Below are 21,776 nucleotides of genomic sequence, written 5' to 3' on the forward strand. Positions count from 1 at the left end.
ACAGAGCTACAAAAGTTGAAACAAATTTTGTTTTCGGAAAAGTACAGATTAACTTTGTATCACATGAGTGTGACCCCGAACCCGTGTACACACACTGCCTTGTTCACACTGTTGTCACCCTATTACATAGTGGCGTCTCCTTTATCAGGGCTTTGAGAGGAGATGCATGCTGTGGAGTCTCACTTTTCAGGCTTTTTGGACGTTCTGAACTCATACCCCCCATGATACTAAACAGAGCTCTTCCAGAAGCACTCCTCCAGAGGCCCCCATAAGTCTCTCCAGATCCCTTGACCCCAAACACATAGCATTTACTAAAGTGCTGCTCACTCATCTTACAGCAGCATTAGCTCTGAGCTGGGCTTTTAAAGGGACAGTATTTAAAACTTTGCTGGACCAAAAGAATCCAGACACACATAATACAGATACTGATAGGATGCTCATGATGTCTCACCCATGATCAATGGGAGACATAATGTAGAGAGGGACATAATTGAGCTGTAAAGCAGGAAAACTGCATTTTCTGTGTAGAAGTGATGTAGCACAGTCCAGTGGCTTTGGGATGAGTTGAAGTGGTGTTGTAGTGGAATGCAATCAGCCCCTCATAGTTCTGTTTAAAATTTTGTATAATACTTGAATCGGCAGAATTAAAACCTGACTTGGACTGGACAAATAGTCTGACATTCAAAAATCCCAATGATTTTTCAATTATATTTTACTTTATGCACAAGATCAGATGAATTCCAATCATGTGAAGAACATCACTTTAAAGAGATTTGCTGTTTGATCTCACTCACATTTAATAACTGCCTGACTTCTTGGATATGTTGGATATTTCCTTATACTTATTTTTGACACTTATCTATTCTATGCATTAAATACTCAAAGACTAGTGAGTATTAGCAAATAGTCACAATTGGGACACAATCATTCTCTCCATTTGGGAAAAGCACTTCCAGTGTAAGAGTCTGTTTATTACATTTGTTGAATATATATATATATATATATATATATATATATATATATATATATATATATTTTACCCAAAGTGATACAGGGCACTGATTGAAACTGGCCTCCTTCATGTTGTTTCAGAAAGCAGGTAGATGCAGATGCAGATTTTCAGATGCAGATAGGGAGGGAGAAATGGGTCACTTATACAGACTGACAGGAGATCAGTGTAAACACAGGTACAGGGGTTCTGGTCCAGGATTCTGTTTTGAACCTAATACACATGTCCTGATGCCATTGCAGAAGAAAAATATTTTTTATGTTTTTTATGCATATTTTAGTTTTTGTACTAGCTACTTAGAATAGCATTAAACCTTCCATATTTTGCTGATAGTGATGACATTAATAACAAAAATGAAATAGATCTACTTTAATATTTGAAAAACAAATTCTTTGAAAATATGTAGATTCCTTTGGCAACGGTGGTTAAAATGCCCATCACTAATTCAGACCAATATTTCCTAATCTACTCTGAGTCATGACTTTAGCCCGGCGTTCTATCCAGCACTGACAGAGGAGACGGGAGAGAGGTAAAGACAGACCCAACAAAAGAAAAGAAACAGATCGAATCGCGCTGATGAAAGGCTCGGCCTTTGGACGGGACGCAAATGGAGGACGGCCGAGGCTGGGCAGAGATGAAAGCGCATCGGTCTGATAATGATGACATTTTCTGGAGGAGATGAGAATATGTTTTTGTAAGGTCCTCAAAGGCTCGACTCCCTCTTGTGATTATTATAAGCAAACTGTTGAGGTCGCACACGGAGAGCATGCTCTCTGTGATCTCTGCATGCGCTGCTTTCTCCAGGGTGCGCTAAACCTGCACCGCTGTTTACACTACTCCTCTTCCTTTCCTAGAACTGGCCCGTTGTGTTTGTGTGTGAGTGTTTGTGTGTGTGTGTTTGTGCTTGCATTTGTTTTCTCACTTCACCTCCTAGTTGTTCACCTCAAGATGTGTTTACACATGTAGCGAGAGACGAGCGTATTGACCAAGTGCTTCAAAAGTTTCTTCTCCATCCAAACAACCGTTTGTTCTCCTACTAATGCAAACAGTGATTCCACTATAGTATACTAATAATACTGTCATTTACTCTCTGTATTATTAACTACACTCTTTGTACACAGTTTCTGCAGATCCTTATTCAGTCTTTAAACGTCTTAAATTCATCTTAAGGTATCTAAAAATACTTTAATTTGTCCTAAAATATCTTAAATCTGTCCCTCAAAGGTCTTAAAAATGCAACAAGCAGTAAATATGATGTGTTGATATGCAAGCTTTCTGATTTAATGGCAGACTGAACTAAGTTGAACCAACTGCATTATTTAAGGTTAAGGGGCGCTATATAAAGGTACATTCAATACTTATTTTTAGTTAGCAGCGTGAGGGTTAGATAAGCCCACTATGCACTTTTCAGTTTAACAGTTTTTTGGTTATGTGCATAACTTTTCATTTATGTTTATTTAAAATACTAGTTTGTAAGAAAAAACAGGACTCACACGCTTAGTTAAAAGTCTGTATACCTAATATAGGTGTAGTCACTTTTGGTTCATAAAGAACCAAAAGTGTTTTTTCTAAGGCAATACACAAAAGAGCAACTTGAAACAGCTTTTATTTTTTTTATCAGGATATTCAGGTATGTTAAAATTTATTTTTTAATACCAATTAAACAAAACTGTTTGTAACAGAGGTGTGTGAGTGTGAAGAAATGGTATCAGTATCCTGGCACAACCATCCGTGCAAGGTCTAATATGTTTTTTGTCTAATAAAAAGAGAGATAGATTTAATAGCTCTCTACATTATGATAGTAATTCATGAAGGGACAAAATGAGCAAAGCAATATAATCATAACCTGCATTAAACTTTTATACTCTAAATCCTCAAATCCCCAGAACTCACTGTCACTTTTAGAAATGTAATAGAAAGACAACTAAAAGTGGTTCTTCTATGATTTGAAACACCTTTATTTTTTCATAGTGTAGTTGATAAACTGCCACTGGGCAAACAGGTATACAGACATATATATATGCAGTATGTATAAGCAGTCAACCGTAAACTCACCTAATGATTCATTTCAGTTTGATTCCTGATACTGAGTTAGTTTTTTTGCATCATATTTCAGCGCAACAAAAATACAGCAGTGCTGAATGACTGAAATGCCTGGAAACACATAATGATCCACGATTATCTGCAGCTAGCCTCACAGTGCTGCTAAATGCATTTGCCCTTGATGGGCTTAAGATGAAAGTGTGTAAATGGGCCTAACCTCTGTGTTCCTGTGCTTTGTGTGTGTGTGTTCCTTTCACAGACCCCTCCTGCTGCCATCATGCTGCCGAGTTCCCTCAGTGTAGGGAAGCCTGCGATCAAGTAAGTGGCACATCTCTGAGCAGTACACATACACCAGTCTTCACTTACCCCATATTAATTAGGTATTTTCATAATATTTCAGGAGTTCTAAATAATAAACATTTTAAACAGTGTACCATAATTATTTATTTTTTAATTTAAGAGCAATTTTTGTTGAAGGCTATATAGTCATGTAATAATTGTGTAGTCTAGTAATAATTGAGATATAGACGACTTGGAATCTCTGAAACATCAGGCAGGAGCAGTAGGATGTTTCCGGTTTGCAGTGGTCAGTTCTCCAAAAGAAAGAACGACCGGTAAACCAGCATCAGGGTAATGGGCACCCAGTCCAAGTCATCTTTGTGTCAGATTCCACAGGACACCACCAGAGGTTTTGTGGAGTCCATGTCTCATTGGGTCAGAGCTTTTCTGGTGGCACGAAAATGACCTGCACAGTTTTAAACAGGTGTTTTAATCTTATGGCTGATCAGGGAACTGTATAACATAATAAAAGTAATTTGAAAAGCTAAAGGCCTATAGTTCTCTATATTATTTTTGCATAATACAGAGTGTCCTACTAAACACTGGAAACCTGGAGCTTCACAGAACTGATATATCAAATCATCTAAAACATATGTCCTACAGCTTTTATACACGTGTCTAATCAGATTTGTGTGCTAGTGTAAACACAGGTTCATATTTCTTCAAATGTGTATTTTGTGGGTAATCTTATTTTTTTATTTATCAGCACTGTTTTAGTCATAGGTTATGAACATTAAGAACTTTCGGATAATTTTTAGGTGTCATTTATTTTGGGGGTGGGGGGGTTAATTGTGTGTGTTTTTTATGATATCGCTGCTGTTGAATGAAAAACACTTATATCCATTTTTGTCTATTTTTAGTTTACTACATACTGTGAACAGACAAACTGTCTCTTACACTGTGCTAAAATTTCTTGATGAACGGACCAATAGAAACTCTCCAAATTACCTGAAATAAAGTATTTTTACATTGACTTCCATTGAAAGTTTACAAGGTTTTTTCTCTCTCCTGTAAAGTTGCTGTTTTGAAGATAAGTGTTTTTCATTTGACAGCGACGATATGTATTTCAAATGTAAGACCTGTGGGTGTATACTTCAGTGTATACTCTCCTCTATTTTTTTGGATTATTTATCTGCACTGTTATTTAATGTTTGGATACATTCACACAGTCGAATCTTATGATTCCTTCCAAGGTTTCTTCCTCTTAAAGGGAGTTTTTCCTTGCCACTGTGTCACCATAAAATTGGCATCTCTGTGGTGCTGCTCATAAGAGGCGTGGACCTGTTTTTCCTGTAAAGCGGCTTTGTGACAAACTTTGTTGTAAAAAGCGCTATATAAATAAAATTGAATTGAATTGAATTGAATTAACGTTCAGGTCATTTTGAGGTTTCAGTTATTTTGGGGTAGTTAATTATTGTATATATTTTTTATGATATGTGTTTTGTATGTAAGGAGACTTGTGGGTTGAATTCAGTGTATACTCTCCTCTATATATTTTTTATTATTATTTATCAGCACTATTATTTGATATTTGGATGCATTCACACAGTAAAAGCTTATGAACATTATGAACTTTCGTGTCATTTTGAGGTCTCATTTATTTTGTGGGTTTTAATTATTTTTTGCTAAGCTTTAATTAACCCAGAAGCTTTTTCTTAGCTGTCCAAAATTAGCCATGATCACAACCATTGTTTTTCAGATCTTTCTCGTCCTTTATTCCCTCTGCCAGCTGTGAATTTCAGAGTCTTGGCCCATCTTAAGAGCTGTGCGGTTCTTTAGTTCTTTGTTGAGCAGATCTGGATGAATACATTTTTTCTTTTTTTTTTTGTCTTTTTTTCAGTATGTGGGTATTTCGCTCTCCATCACTTGTTGTGCGCAGTGAAAGCAGCGTTAGCCGGAGTTCAGAATGCAAACCTTATTTGCCGAACAAGGCGCTCAGTGTCAGCCCTGTTAGAAATATATAGACTGTTTGGATGAGAAGTGCTGAGCTTTTTTTTTTCTCCTCCCGTCTTTGAAGTTGGATGATGAGAGAAAGAAGGAATAGAAGTTTCCCTCACTCCTCCTGCTTTACTGAGGAGCAGGTGAGGGCTCGTTGGCTTACTTTTATTTACTGCGGGGGGGAGAATGTGATGGGGCCAAGCAGACTCGCGGCTGTCTCCTGAGCCCCAAAAGACATGAAAGAGACATCTGAAAGGGCTCTTTTGGGCAATCAGAAACAGACGGCCAGTGGCATTACTTTAACCTTCAGCCCTCTGCCAGCAGAAGCCCCCCACCCCTACCCCCGCCGCCCCCAAACTACTCAGAGTGAAGGTTCATTCAGTCTACAGTGGCTGTGGTGACAACAAACCAGCCTAGAGAATCTTGTGGCCTCTTGTGCCTTGGGTTGCACCTGCCAATGAGAGAGAAAGAGGGAGAGAAAATGAGAAAAAAGAGACAGAGAGTCTTGTATTATATTTGGCAGAAAAAGCGTCACTATGAATTTGTTAATGAGTAAAAAAATAGAAAAAAAGAGTGCAAATATATAGAGAACAGTGTAGAATGACTCATAAAATTATAGAAGGACAGAAAATACAGTAGAATGACCGGATGAGAGAGGAAAATTACACATTTGGAAAGAGTGACAGCTCAAAAAGAAGGGGCTAAAAAAAGAGAGAAAGATTTGGACAGTAACGACACGTTCTTAAGGTTGGTCTACAGCACCAATGTTTTGAAGGGAGGAAAAAGATTTTGAAGAAATTGAGAGTAAGAGAGGAAGAGAGAGAGAAACCTGCCAATGAGAGAGAAAGAGGGAGAGTGAGAGAGAAAAAAGAGACAGAGAGTCTTGTATTATATTGGCAGAAAAAGCATCACTATGATTTTGTTAATGAGTAAAAAAAAGAGTGCAAATATATAGAAAACTTTGTAGAATGACTCAAAAAAATTATAGAAGGACAGGAAATACAGTAGAATGACCGGATGAGAGAGGAAAATTACACATTTGGAAAGACTGACAGCTCGAAAAGAAGGGGCTAAGAGAAAGAGAGAAAGATTTGGACAGTAATGACACGTTCTTAAAGTTGGTCTACAGCACCAGTGTTTTTGAAGGGAGGAAAAAGATTTTGCAGAAATTGAGAGTAAGAAAGAAAGAGAGAAAGAGAGAGAGAAACCTGCCAATGAGAGAGAAAGAGGGAGAGTGAGAGAGAAAAAAGAGACAGAGAGTCTTGTATTATAATGGCAGAAAAAGCGTCACTATGATTTTGTTAATAAGTAAAAAAAAAGTGCAAATATATAGAAACCTTTGTAGAATGACTCAAAAAAAATATAGAAGGACAGGAAATACAGTAGAATGACCGGATGAGAGAGGAAAATTACAGATTTGGAAAGACTGACAGCTCGAAAAGAAGGGGTTAAGAGAAAGAGAGAAAGATTTGGACAGAAATTACACGTTCTTAAGGCTGGTCTACAGCACCACTGTTTCTGAAGGGAGGAAAAAAGTAGAGAAATTGAGAGTAAGAAAGAGCGAGAGAAAGAGAGAGAGAAAGCTATTACTTTGGCACACAAACCTCTTATTTGTGACTGAGAAAAGAGCTGAAAATATATAGACAACACTGCAGAATGACTGAAATCATAGCAAGACAGGAAATACAGCAGAATGTCCAGAAAAAAGAGGAGAATTACAGAGCCGGAATGATTGACAGCACGAAAGGCAGGGCTGAAAAAAAGGGAGAGATTAGGACAATAATGACACCTTGTTAAGGTGAGTCTACATCACCAGAGGCTCTGAAGGGAGAGAAAAAGAGAGAGAGAGAGAGAGAGAGAGAGAGAGAGAGAGAAAGACAGACATACAGAGAGAGGAAGGTTCCAGGCTGCAGTGCCGCCTCACACGGCCATAATCTCCCGGCTATTTCATCTTAATGGAAGCCCAGGGCTTTGATGAGACGAGGCCTTCAGCCCTGTGAAAGGAGGAGGACGGCCCTCTTTAGATGTTCTGCCTGGCACCCGCCATTGATTTAGCCTTCCAAAAGGAAAAGAGAGAAAAACTTTTCTAAATGGACTGGATAGGTCATTCGCTCGCAGAGCCTCTGGTCCTTTTCTGTTGTAGCGTGCAGCAGGTTCCCTTTGATGAGCCGCCAAGAAATCACTGCCCATCAGCTGCTCTTGTTTTAAGTGTACGCTGAGGGCTTTTTTTTACAGACTGTATGAAATTACCATACATCAGCCTGGACAAGACACCTTAATTAATATGAGCTAGTCAGCGAATGCGCATAATTTAATACCGTGTGGAAGTCTTGTTGTTATTATATGCACATGTGCAGTATGGGTTCATATGTTTTTCAGATGTATACATAATCCCAATAAATCCCAATAAATAAACTGTTACAGTCTAGGGTTGTCAAGATAAATTGTATTTTTATTGTCACCGCAATATGATCTTTCACAATAAACACGTCGAAAGTGCTGTGAGACTGCCTTAAATAACAGCAAACTCAAACTACATTACCATCAGGGGAGCTCTTTACGCTGTGATCATGTGACATAACTAGGCTGGAGGCAGAGTGAAGCAGAGCACGGTAGAAAACCTCAGTGAACTAACAAAACAACCACATTCTGAACCAAGCAAAGTGCCTCAAAACTATCTGGAAGCTTTAATTATCACCCAGTCCATGTTTGGCCATATCATTTACTCCTAGATATCCTACATCTCCTAGATCTTCTACATGAAACTTGATCTGCAAACAAGAAAATGCAAGATGAATTAGTGTTCGGCAAGCATATAGAGGTGATGTGATTAAGAAAGACATTCACCAGAAATTAGTAGCATTGAGACCAACCATATAAAGTGAAAAGCAGTTTATTTAGGTAATGTTATCCCTTATTCAGGCATCATTACAGCTTCCTTGACCTTTCTTCACAACCAAATTGCTGTAATAAAAAAACTTATTTTTAGTAGTGTGAGCTTATTCACCTCATTAAATGGAGTGTGTATTATTTTAACAGACATTTACTTTTACTTTTACAGACATTTACTTCAAGCTGAATGGAACATTTACTTAAAAAAATGCATTACATTTTATACAAATCATACCAATTATATTTTGTTGAATGGTAGCAATATGAAACATATCTTAGCGTAATCCTAAAAAGCATGTGTGACTGCTTGGTTGGTGTTGAGCTGCCCAGAGTGAATTTTAGGGCATTTACCTTCAGATTTAAATATCTTTGAAGCTATTTACTTTTTACATAATAAAATATGAGTTTAATTTTACACTACTGATTCTGTGGTTTTCCCATAGCCATCATAGCTGAGCCTTATTATTACTATATTACTATAACACTGTCCACTACTAAGTAGTTATAACTATACTGTAGCTCTCTATTTAGGTGGATAGCTATAAACATTGCATTTTACTATAATGTCTCTTAGGCTTTTGAAAGAATGGCCATATTTATCTGTTTTATTTAGCACTGTAGGCTTGATTATATTCTAATTCTATTCTATTGTATTGTAGTGACTGTTCTGTAATGCCTGTTAGTTTGTGATTGAAATAAGCTAACTGGACAGGGTCATCTATTAAACACACAACATTTCTAATGAATATACATTTTTCAAATATGTTTCTGTGTGTGACGGTTAAAGAGTTACAAAAACATTAATATAAAAAAGCAGTATGAGCAGTTTATCATTAAGACCAGACCTTTTGACTCTATGTTTTTGATGTGTGTTAGTAATAATGACAAAAAAACAACATCTCAGTCATTGCTTTTAGATGCCAACGCAATTATTATTGTAGATTAAGCCTAATATAGTAATTGTATTTTAATAGGCCTGAATTGTGATTCTACCCAAAGGGGGGTTAGATGATTTTGTGAGTGTTATTTTTGAATCACTGGCCAAAAAAGACACATGACTTGAGATGCAAAGTGAATCTGAGGAGCTATCTATCTATAGTTCTATTTTGAATATGTCAGTTCAACAAGCACTACAGAGATTCCTACACTTACAGTGTTAGTCTAAAGCAGTTCCTTATAAAGCTCACAAGATTATTCCCAGGTGAGAGGATTGACAGATGTGTGCTCAGGTGAGAAAAGCGACAAAGTGTTCCACACGTTTGAAAGGGAGTTAATCTCTCACACTGTCTATTTTCTCAGCGTAATCCTCGACACCCAGCGCTGCCTAAACAAATTCAAAGCAACTATGACAGCTTTTCGCCTGTGGCAGTTGTTCTTGAGACTGGTTTTCATCATGCAAACATAAATCAACAGAACTGATATTGCGTCTCTCTCTTCCAAACCAGAATGTATTGGCAGATAATGCGTTCCCAGAGCTCTGTGACATTAAAGAATGGCTATAACATGGCCTTGCTCAGACTCACACTCATCGCCATTTGATTCTGTGTGAGTAAGACGGAGATGGCAAGACTCCGGCCTCAGACCAGACTATAACGCTGGAAAACTGTGGGATCCTGCCATTTGGAGATGGTTTCAGAGATAGGCTCCAAAACAGTTGTGGCCAGTGTTGAAAAAGAGTGAGAAATACAAACAGTTTTCTGCTTTCTGCCCGCAAGCACGAGAATCACTGAGCGTTCTCATCTTCCCTGTTTACTGCTGTCAGAACCCTTCTTAAACTGCACTGTGTGAAACGTTCTCATGGTGGCTCCTTGAACGTATAATTAATTCCATAAGACCCTGAAACAATAAGACAACCCACAACTCATGAGCATTTAAAACGCTGAAAGGAATATTTGTAATGATTTTAAAAATCACTGGTGCTGAGAAATGTTAAAGCAATAGCTGGAGGAGAAATCTAATTTACCCAATTTCCCTCTAACCCCAAATCTACTCAATCAGCTAGGTTTGGCTTTTGACGTCTATTTTTTTTCTTTAGCTTTGCGCTGGAGTTGTGAGGCTTAACAGACTACTATACCAAAAGCTTCATTATGAGTGATGTACGCGGAGGTCTACCTTCTGGGTCATATAGAATAATAACAATAACTATGCTATTTAAAACATTGTCAGTTCATATGTCAGATTTACACAGAAGGGGTTAAACTGGGAACTTTTCTGTTGGGCTGGTCTTATGAGGGCCAGTGGTTTTTCCCAACCCCAGTATTAGTTTGGACTTCAGTATTGTTAGTGAACTCTTGTAGCAATAGAAGAAGTAGTTACCATCATAACCACCCTACCACAACAATTAATGTAGACTGTCGAAAAGATTGATTGGCTCAAACTGCCTCAGAACCTTTCATTATGAAAGACCCGTTTTAAGACCCGTTTCCCATCCATAGTGAATAAAACTTATACTGAATGCCTGCACTGTTCTATGTTCTATGTTGGCCAATAATTAGCAAAATTTCTCTCACATAACTTATGAAATGATTGTGTCACTGAATAGTTAAGCAGATTAAGGTGATGCCACTATGATCAGGAGATCACTGGTTCAAATCCCGGTCATGCAGCTGACCATCAGCTGCCGGAGGCCCGAGAAAGCACACTTGGTTTTGCAATCATGTGCTAGTCTTCACCCTCCTGGTGTTGGGGCATCGCTAGTGAAGGGGGGGGAACAGCTAAAAAAAAGTGTGGGTGGGATTATCAGCCATAGAAGGACAGGAATACCACCATAGGTTTTTTTTCTGACTTTCCCAGCCCACCCCTGGATATGTTTAAATTAGAAGATCTGAAAAAAAAATTAATCATTTTAGTTTATGTATCTTGATGATATATTGTAATACCCTGTGTATTTAGATGTTTGTGGACTCACCTTCTAATGAACTTGAAGTATTGCAAAAAGAATAGGAATCTCTGGAGCAGATAAACCTATTAAGGAACCCTTTGGCACCATGTCTAATCTCAGGTGTGGGATGGATGGGTAAAAGCCCCCCAAGCATTGAGCTGATGATCAGTGGAATGACCTGAGTTCTCTGGAATGATGGCGCTCCATTTAATATTATTGAGATGAGATGGGGATGAAATGAGGTGGTGATCATCCAACATCCTGACTTTACTAAAGTTGCTGTTGCTTAATGCAAGCAAATTCTTTTTGAAATGCTTGGACATCTAGTATGAATCCTTCCCTGAATATTAGATAAAGTTTCTTCAACCAAAGCAAGAGAGATTATTTTAAATACCCTTGATTTCATAAAAAACAGTGGGCAAACATCTGTCCCAATACCTTTGTCCACTCACAACAATTGAAAGCAAATTGTAGACATGCACAATGCTTTCTTTCTGTTGATTTTCTATTGCCTGTTGTTTTAATGTATTGTCAATTGATCAAACATACCTTTTGAACCCTCTTTTCTCTCTTCTCCCCACAGCTTGCAAAGATCAGAAGTGATTCCCATCTGAGGTTCCTTTACCAGCGTCTCTCAAGTTACTGTTCAGAGTCTATGGTAAGCCGAGCCTCCGCTCTCTCTCTCTTCTCTTCACACTGTGCTTTACATTGTGGTTGATGTAAAAAGCTGTTGCCTAAACACCACAGGAAGTCTTTAGCAGTGGCCACTCTTGCTCGCCGCACGCCGATTCAGTTTTGTGGGTGCTGTGGTCTCACCTGGTCAGGGTTAGTAGCTGTATGAAAGATGAAGGCTGGAAAACAACTTCAAGACCCCCACCATCATCCCTAATTACAAACCTGGAATGCTGGCATAAGCAGAGTGCAATTACACAGTCAGCCTCTAATTAGCCGGCGAGTGGATAGCTTTATTTTATTTGGACATGTGTCCCGCACTAATTTGCCCAAATGGATTCAAATGGATTTTGGAAGTGGTTTTGCAGCGCTGCAGAAGCAGAGAGCTTGAAAACGCTTTCAACATTCCTCACAGCTATGTGTGATCTGAAGAGCCACACACTGACGAGGAGGTGCTCAAAGACAATACTCCCAATTTAGAAGGTTTTCTTCTTCGCAGACACTCTGCATGCTTTCAGCTCCGCTCTCGAACGTCTGCTCTTCACAAATGATGCTGATCGATTTTGACAGGGACTCCTTTTTTCGGCAGCCAGAGAACATGAAGGAGTATTCACAGTGACGTACAGCCCGAACCTCAAACAATATCCTGTTTATTCGGTTGATTATCTTGTCAAAGCCTGTGGCTTTGCCACAATGGCCGCCCTCTGCAAGTCAGCGCACTTGCCTGCGTCACATGAGAAACAGCCGACACTATCCTGAAAATCTTTTTTTCTGCTTTTTCAGCACCATTCCACCACAATAATTGATTTTATTTTTTACTACTTTTAATAATGCTGAGTTTCTTAGATTCACATCATATAATTGAATTACACTCGAGTCATCATGGTAGTCTCTCTGGAACCCATGAAAAATTTGAAACTAACCATATTTCAAACAAAAAAGGGCAATACTGCTGCCAAAGTGTTAACTGCAAGAGTTTACTGAATTTGTTTTCTGCAGACAGTACAGAATCTAGTCTTGCAGCTTTTTCCAGCTTCTCCAGCTTCATCCTGCTTTTGTTTACACTCTCACGGTGCAGTTTGATTCAGATCAGTCGAGTCAGTTCAAATAATCAGACTTTAATCTTGAAGTTCAGACTGTTTTCCATGAGTAATCTCAGCTAGTCTGTCCAACTTGTGTGAAAATGCAATGCACTGTATGTAAATATACAGCATGCTCTTTAAGTACTTAAAGTTCTGATTTCCTGCAGATGTTAAAACGTATAAGCAATATGGAATAAAATAGTCCTGTGAATACTCTCATGAAGCACATGCCAACTCAGAGTTAAGACACATTTGAGGATCACTAAAATCTACCGAGATAGATCGTATTTTGGAATTGAAAAGTGATTTTACCATGCATTAATAATGTACCAGTCATAAAACATGTTCCTACCACCACCGTGTTTAACAGTTCATTTATTAGCAGTAGGGTTGAATTCCTCACCTTCGGGTTTTCACACACACTTTTTGTCAATGTGACTAAATATCTCAATATTTTTGTTATTACAAGAGGGAGTTGTAAACTTTAGTCTTTATTTCTTTCTTTTATTCAGATTTTTTTTATTGTTTTGCTTTATTTATTCTTTTTGTATTTCTAAAGGGTTTTTTAAATAGATTTTTTCTTAATGTCTGCTTATTCATTTTATTTCTTTCTTTTTTCTGAATGTCTTTCTATCTGAATCTCTTTCTGAATAACTGAAATATTTTTTAAGTGGTTAAAAATGTTTGTAATGCAAGTCCTAAAATGTGTTTAAATCAGCAGTTTTATACGGATTTACCCCTGACCACAAAGATCTGTTCATATCTAGTCTCAGTTTTAGTCCTCTACATACATATTGTCTTTGATCTGTGATGATAATACCTTATAAGACCTTGTTCTTGTTTCTTGCAGACTGAGCTTTGGATCTGTATCAACTCTACGTTACCTGGTAAGATATACAGCCGGGGCTCCTCGCAGGGATGTGGAGGGGTGTTAGCTAAGCCCACCTGTGTTTTCTCCTATGTACCGGTCTTAAAAGAATAAGAGAGGCTTTAGACTGTCTGAAGACCTAATGCCTCCCAGATGCACAAATATCATAGCTCATATCCATCAAGCTCCATCTAACAATGCCCATTAAAGTCCTGCTCCAGATCTTTGAGGTTCGCCATGAAAGAAGTCAGAACTGAACCCAGTACATTAAAAACATGTTGGGCAAAATGTTTGTTGAGATTAATGGTTTGGTGATGATCTTGCTGCTGAGGCTCTGATGTTCATAAGAAATGTGAGTGTGTTGTTTGAATGGATCTGGGTGAAATTCAGATGAAAGAGAGAGAACAGTGTTCTGTCATTCTGTACCAATTCTTGTTCTTTTTTTTTTTTGCTCATTTTAAGGAGCTTCAAGGAAGTCTTATGGATGGGTCGGGCTGGGCTGCTGTGAGCTGGCCATCTCAGCAGAGTGCCGCAGGGAATGCAAACAGGTAAATAAAGTGTGAAATTAGTGTTAAATTATTATTTTTAATAAAATGCAATTTTAGGGCAATCAAAAATTACCCTTGTAGACTTACAAACTAGTTTCAAAATATTGTGCACCATCTAAATCACTGCAGTGAGAATTAGAAACAGAGATTCCTCCACTAACAACTCACTGCAAACACAGCACTGTAACTCAGTAACTGAACTGAGGCAAGACAAGACAGGTTTATTGATACAGAGCTTTTATACACAAAGATCAGGTTTAGTCATGGTTCCACATGAAGAACATGATGGGGAAATAAAACACATTGATTAGATAAACAGTTCAAATAAGTGTAAAAGTGTCTTCATTATAAACTTGGTGAAAGGATGGTGAAATTAGAGTTTATAAATTTATAAGGATTTGGCTGCAGGATTAATATCAGTATGGGTAATGTCTGCACCATAGTTGTTTAAGTTTTATACAAACACTGTATAACTGTATATTTTCCCGATTTACTCTGAATGATCACATGATTACAAATATAGAGGAATGTTGTTTATAACTGTCCTTATTTTTTATTTACATACACATATAAACTCTATATACAGTTATCTGATGGCACAAATCATTACATTCATGGATCATTTTCAAAGTTGTCCCTACTTGGGCCTAAAGATATTATAAAATAAAAAAGCAAAAGCATAAAAATACAAAATAAAGCATTTAAGCAATATGTTTAGCTCTAGAATTTGGTTTCTAAAAAAAATTAAGCTGGTAATAAATTAAAAGACCCTTTCAGTTTCTGAATCAGTTTATTTTTGTTGATATATTATATATTTGTTTGAGTAAAATGAACATTGTTGTTTTATTATATAAACTACAGAAAACATTTCTCCCAAATTTCAAATAAAAATATTGTCATGTAGAGCAATTATTTACAGAAAATGAGAAATTGCTGAAATAACAAAAAATAAAGAAAGTTTATATTCATAATGTTTTAAGAGTTCAAAAATCAATATTTGGTGGGATCACCCTGGTTTCTCTTATTTTTGTTCTAGAGCTGTATAAGACAGATTTGATTTTTCTTCTTGACATGACATCTGCTAATGCATTCTCTGACATTTTTAATTTTTATGTTTTTGTATTGTTTGTCCAGGCATCTTCTAAGAACGATATCACAAAAATATGCAAAAAAGACACAGAGGTAAGCACAGATATTCAGATCAAAAGCTGCACATTTTTCTGTTAATTTATCAGTAATAATGCAAAGCTATAGGCAGTAATGTGGAGTGATCTCTGCAGATGTGCTGTACATACCAGCTAGTGTAACAGATAATAACTAACCCATGGGACATGAAGGGGCTTTGAGTATTTCAAAGAACATAAAATATTTTATGGCTCTGATTTATACTTTGATGTGAACAAGAGGTAGTGATAACTGGAGTTAGTAATCATTGCTCATACCATTCCATTAATCTTGAATGTCTCAGCCATTAGTAGGACTAGGTGATATTGTAAAAAATAAACAAATAAAGATATTATTCAAATAAATGAGTGATTAAATATTAAGATTTAAATGATTTATATTATTTTTTTCACATTTGTGGTTGGTGTTGTGCAGTGGATAACACTACCCCCTGTGGGAGACTAGGGAGTTTAATTTCAGGTCTGGATGACTATACTGCTCTACTCCAATATAATACCTACATTGGTCCACCTCTGTAATAGGAATAACCTTGTAAATCACTCTGGATTAGAGCATCAGCTAAATGCTGTAAATGTATGTAAATGTAATTTTGTTAAAGGTAGCACAAGTCTGCTTAGCTTTTATATAGGACCAATGTAAAGATGTTCAGTATTGATTACAAGATTTTTGAAATCAAATTAAAACAGTACTTTGAATTTACCATGCTGTTTTTAGTAGGATTTTAAAAAAATCCTTAGTTTTTAAAAAATAACAACTAAAAAACAGTATGCCAGATGAATCTCTTGGACCGGTCTTCTAATCAGGTCACAGGGTTTATAACTGCTGCTAACATCTGTCTTTTTTTATAAGTTTGCCCTGACTTGAGGACTTATTGCTGTGCACTCTGTTGTCCGCAATGTGGTACAAACATAATATCTGTCTTTATTGCTGTTAAGCGATAAAATGCTGTTTTTCCAGCACAACTTGCCCTGTCTATTTCATGAGGTAATTTCCTGTAAGTTGAATTCTGGACGGATACAATTTCCTGGATTGTTCAGACTGGATCTGACTTACACATGTTATGTTCCAATATAGGTGGAATTATGGTGTTTGTAGAAATGTTGAGAAAACATGAAGAAAATTTCTTATATTAAAGTCTTATTTTTCATTGCCGTGTCCAGGCTAGTGCACAACCTAGCAGTGTTGTATGCTTAACCCCCCCCGCCTCCCCCTTTAATCTCCTCCGTCCAAACAAACAAACAAACCAGCAGGCATAATGTTTGGTTTGGAGCGGACTCCCTCCAGCTTTAAGGCCGGGGCTGCTTTCATCTCACGCCCTCCACTTTACGAGGAGTCTCGGTCCGAGCCAAAGCACGCAACGTTGCTGGCTAACCTTTACGAAGCTCTGACAGGAATCTCAAGACTTTTCACTCAAAGAGGATTTCAAAGTGAAGTGCTGATGAGCAGACAGGGCACACATGCCCTAAACCAGACTGATCATGATGTAGTACTTGAAGACAGCTACTTGGTACCACCTCGTGTTCCGTGTTCTTCTGATTGGCCAGTTGTTGCCTCACAGCTGAAATGAGACCAGACTGTGGTGTTTTAAAAGCAGCGTGAAGAAAGATCATGAACACATGGCTTAAGCGGTATCTCAATAAGAGCTTACATTACATACTTTGTACAAAAATAATATGATGGGAGGTTTGAGCTCCTGACATATCTAAGCAGAAGTTAAAGGAGGAAACGGAGAGCTGTTTGAACCACGTCCATACATTTCATCCTCTCGTCTTTTGATGTTGAAAGAACCTATTAAACATAAGACTGCCAGACAGGTGTGGGCGAAATGGCAAAATATCAAACCATTGCAATGTTTAATTTCAAACATCGCAATATTAACTTTTTGTAAGGTTTGGGAAAGTGGAAAAGTAAAAATACAGCAATTTGTGAGAAATTTAAGTAGAAAGAAATGTATTCTAAAGCCTATTAAAATATTTAAAATAATAAATTAAAATAAAATAGTATCTGTGTTTTATAAATACTATCAAAATCCTCATAAAGTTCAGAAGTGCTGATTGTGATGTACTTTAAATTCATTAATCAGAATAACATTAACTTTAATCCCAAGCTACACTGTAAAAAAAAAAAATAAACATTATTTTTTTTATAGCTTCATCTGTAAAAAAAAAAAAAAAAAAAAAAAAAGATAAATTCAATCTGTCTGAAATTAACCCATGTGTAAACTAATGGTCAGAATTGTTACAGATACATTAATAACATTCAAATTCCTTTAAATGTAGAATGTCTGTACATTTACATTCATTTTATGTTCATTTACAAAAACACATTGTAGTCAATTAGAATCTGCACACACACTACTGTAGTACTCAGTATATAATAGTATATAAAGGGTGTTGTGTGCCTCAGCAAAGACATAAGAGCAGCTTGTTCTGTTTGTTAATGAGTTTAATGTGTTGTTTGTGATTGGAATTGTGACCTAAAACTACCCCAAAACATCCAGCCAACCACACCAAACGTTTCTTACTGTGTTAAAGAACACAAACTAAAAATGCTTTATGTGGTCCATACCAACTCGTGCATGCCCTTACTTGGCTGAGGGAGCTGCAGTAATGAATACAGTTTTAATGATGACTAGTTATAAAACACTGAGACACAGTAACTACTAAAACTAAAACCCACCTACTCAGACAGTCTCAGTCTGTTTTTTCACTGTGGGCGTCAGCTTTCACCAAAGCTCAAACCAAAGCTGCCCTTAACCTTCACTGTTCCCTGGGCACCATGGCACTATGGTTGCCTTGTCTTCATGGTATAGATATAATAATGTTCAAAATTAAACTTAATATTTGTAGCTAGTGTATTTCTTGTCCTGAGTTGGGCCATCTCTAAAACACAATTTCCTCTTTTAGAAAAACATGAAACTGTCTGAACTGGTGCTTCTCAGCCATATAGAGCTGCTTGAGCATTTTTTTTTACATTTTTTGGAAAGGCTGTATCTATTTCTGAACTCCTCTCTCTTGCTTTCTTTCTCTGTATAAGAGCTGAAAGGTGCTCTTATCTTTTCCCCTGCCTAACTATACCTCTTCCCCAGGCTATTTGTGTTTGCTGTAAAAGGGACCTCAGGGAAATCTGTTATGTAGCACTAAGTGTGCTATTTTTTACGATATTTATATTGTACAGTCGATCTGTGAAAGTCTGTTTGATCAGGATTAATAAAATATTGCAGACAGTATTCCTTTTCATAGAGTTAGACATGTTACGATAATTCATGATCAACTTATTGTACAATATACTGTATGCACATGACTTCAATACTTTTAACTGACCTCAGTATTGCCCATTATGTTTTTCTTAGAAAAGGAAGCATATGAACATTAATGAGCTGCTATTTCAACTTTGTTTAAAAATACTTTGTTTATTGTTTTTATTTATTAATGATGTTTAAACATTATCATATTATATTCCAATTCTAATATAAAAAAACCTTAACATCTAAAAACAGTTGGGACATTTTGAGAAATGTAAATTGTACAAAGCTCAGTTTTGAACCAGTATGTAAATGTATATATCTTACATTATATTTGTTAGTATAAAGTACATTTAATGCTATATTTTGGCCGTTCATCAGCCATGCCTTTGTAATGTGTGCATCGTGTGGTTTTGCATTGCCTTGCCTCATTTCTGGGACCATGTATCATCTAAACAAAAATAGTTATATAGTGACAGGCCTTCATCAAATACTACATCATCAAATATTATTTTAAACATCCTTTCGTGGAAACATAAAAAAAAAATTGATTACATATTAGTCATAATATAAAATTAAGTGAATTTCTGTTCTTATCCGTGTGTAACATGCAGTAATTTATAATTGTCTATGTTAAATATGCTCTTTTCTCTTTTTTTTCCCTGCAGAAACCGCTCTACAGCTGTATCACCAAAAATGAAAGTAAGAACAACGTTTGAACATTTAAAACATACTTCAAATACTTCACATACTTTTCACTACTTTATTTTACCTGTTCTTGAAATGACTGGTTTTATAAGAATATATCCCCCATACTGCTGTGTGAGTTCTGATCACTCCTCAGCTTATGAGAAAAGAAAAGAGACACCATTCTGTTTGGTTAGTCATGTTTATACGCCTGCGAGGCGAGTTCACGACCTCCATCCTGCTGAAATTTAGCCCGCTGCTGAGCTGACCAGTGAATGAAATGCTTATTTGTGTTTTATTTGTGAGAGATTGCTGCCCTGCAGACACCGTCACTCATGGTATGGGCTTCCTGTCCAAAGTTTTGCACAGCCTGACATGTGGACCTTTGCATAATGGTGCATAACCTGAAGTTCAAGTGACCCAAGGGGCCCATGACTCAGCTGTGTCTCTGGCCATATGCAGCACAGGGTTGTAGTTAGTGTACATGTTAAGGTCTCACTTTATATTAATTATTTTTTAAATAAGTAAAGAACATTTAAATGTACAGCTCTGGAAAAAAATGGGAGAGCACTTAAAAATGATGAGTTTCTTTGATTTTACCAAATTGAAAACCTGTGGAGTATAATCAAAAGCCATCAAACTAAGCTGAACTGTTTGAATTTTTGGAACAGGAGTGGCAGAAAGTTATCCAAAAGCAGTGTGTAAGACTGGTGGAGGGGAACATGCCAAGATGCATGAAAACTGTGATTAAAAACAAGGGATATTCCACCAAATATTGATTTCTGAACTCTTAAAACTTTATAAATATGAACTTGTTTTCTTTGCATTATTTGAGGTCTGAAAGCTTTGCATCTAAAATGCTCTAAATGACAATATTTCTATTTGTATTAACATTTGGGAGAAATGTTGTCTGTAGTTTATAGAATAAAACAACAATGTTCATTTTACTCGAACATATACCTATAAATAGAAACATTTTGAGAAACTGATTTAGAAACTTGTGTGGTCTCTTAATTTAATGGTCCTGTTTCTTTGTTCTACCAGTGGGCTCAGTTTGCTGCAGCTATGCGGAGAAGCAAACGAACTGCCGCGAGTACTGCCAGGCCATCTTCCGCACGGACTCCTCACCCACCAGCTCCCAAATCAGTGCAGTCAAGCAGTACTGCCAGGGCACCAGCCCACAGCTCATTGGCTGTGTGGCTAACTACACCAAATCCTACCCAACCAGGAGTCCCATCGACAGTAAGCACACTTCCTGTACTCTTTCTCACAAAGCGCCCAACCCATCTCTGATACATCAGCTAACAAACTCCTTTACTCACCAACATTGCACTAGGAGTGATGAGGACAGAGAGAGAGTGTCATCTACCCACCCTGAGAGAGCATGGAAAATTGTTGAAAAGCATGGTTTTCTCTCAGACTTCAACTGCTGATGCCAAGCAGCATGGTTCAGGTTTTAAACTGGCCATCCTCAGACAAAATATTAAGACGGTGTTTTTGAGAATCTATATAGTATTGCAAAACACTTTTGATATATTGATATCTCTTTGTGTTCATGTAATATTTATCATACACTCAGAGATGTTGCCTGTTCTACTGTATTTAACACATTAAAATCTATACCCACACTGAAAAAAAGATGAGTAAAATTTATATAATATATTATAATTCCTGAAATGTAAATATTTTAGTCAAAACACGCATTCAAATATTTACATAATCTCAAATATGTATTTTGTAAACAGACTAAATCTCACTGTCTCAACACATGGACGGCATGTTATACATTCTTTTTTGTATACTGAAAAGAATGTATTACATGCCATCCATGTGTTGAGACAGTGTAATATGTGTGTTTTAACTAAAAATATTTAGATTTCAGGAATTATAATATATTATGTATCATAAACTATTTGAATAATATTGTATAAATTAAGTAATTGTAATTAGGTAATATTGTATGCAGAAATTAAGTAAAGGTTACTAAAAGAAAGGATTGATTCAGCAAAAAAATGTAAAAGAGAAAGGATTGACTGAAGTTCAGTTAACTTATTTAATCTATGTAACATTTAAGTCTTGAAACCGAATTGAAGTTACTTACATTTATCTGAAATTAAATTTAATTAAATGCAGAAAGTTGTAAAAGTTTTTTTTAAATAAATTTTATTCAGTGCAGAGTGTGTTCACATTGTGCATGGTTCTAGGCCAATTCTGATTTCTTGGGGCTTGATAATGATTGTACACAATAAAGCATAACATGTAGCTATGTTACACTGGTAGAACACAATTTAAAGTCTTTTCTTCTCACTGTCCTTAAGTGCATTCTCTTTTTTCTTGCTACCTAAGTACTGGTACGAAAGAATCCTTATCTTGTCTATTCCTGCCTGT

The 21,776-nt window shown here is 36.7% G+C and overlaps 1 protein-coding gene across 1 annotated transcript in view; it reads left to right on the top strand.

Moving 5' to 3' along the window:
- Nucleotides 1-21,776, top strand: part of reck (reversion-inducing-cysteine-rich protein with kazal motifs) — a 77,301-nt gene that overhangs the window by 20,638 nt on the left and 34,887 nt on the right. The window contains exons 2-8 of the mRNA XM_007233387.4: nt 3,312-3,370; nt 11,686-11,760; nt 13,707-13,743; nt 14,187-14,272; nt 15,407-15,454; nt 19,370-19,403; nt 20,433-20,630. Of these exons, the coding sequence (XP_007233449.3) occupies nt 3,312-3,370; nt 11,686-11,760; nt 13,707-13,743; nt 14,187-14,272; nt 15,407-15,454; nt 19,370-19,403; nt 20,433-20,630 (537 nt within the window). The remainder of the gene's footprint in view (nt 1-3,311; nt 3,371-11,685; nt 11,761-13,706; nt 13,744-14,186; nt 14,273-15,406; nt 15,455-19,369; nt 19,404-20,432; nt 20,631-21,776) is intronic.

This window comes from Astyanax mexicanus, chromosome 6 (assembly GCF_023375975.1).
Source record: "Astyanax mexicanus isolate ESR-SI-001 chromosome 6, AstMex3_surface, whole genome shotgun sequence".
Classification (NCBI taxonomy): domain Eukaryota; kingdom Metazoa; phylum Chordata; class Actinopteri; order Characiformes; family Acestrorhamphidae; genus Astyanax; species Astyanax mexicanus.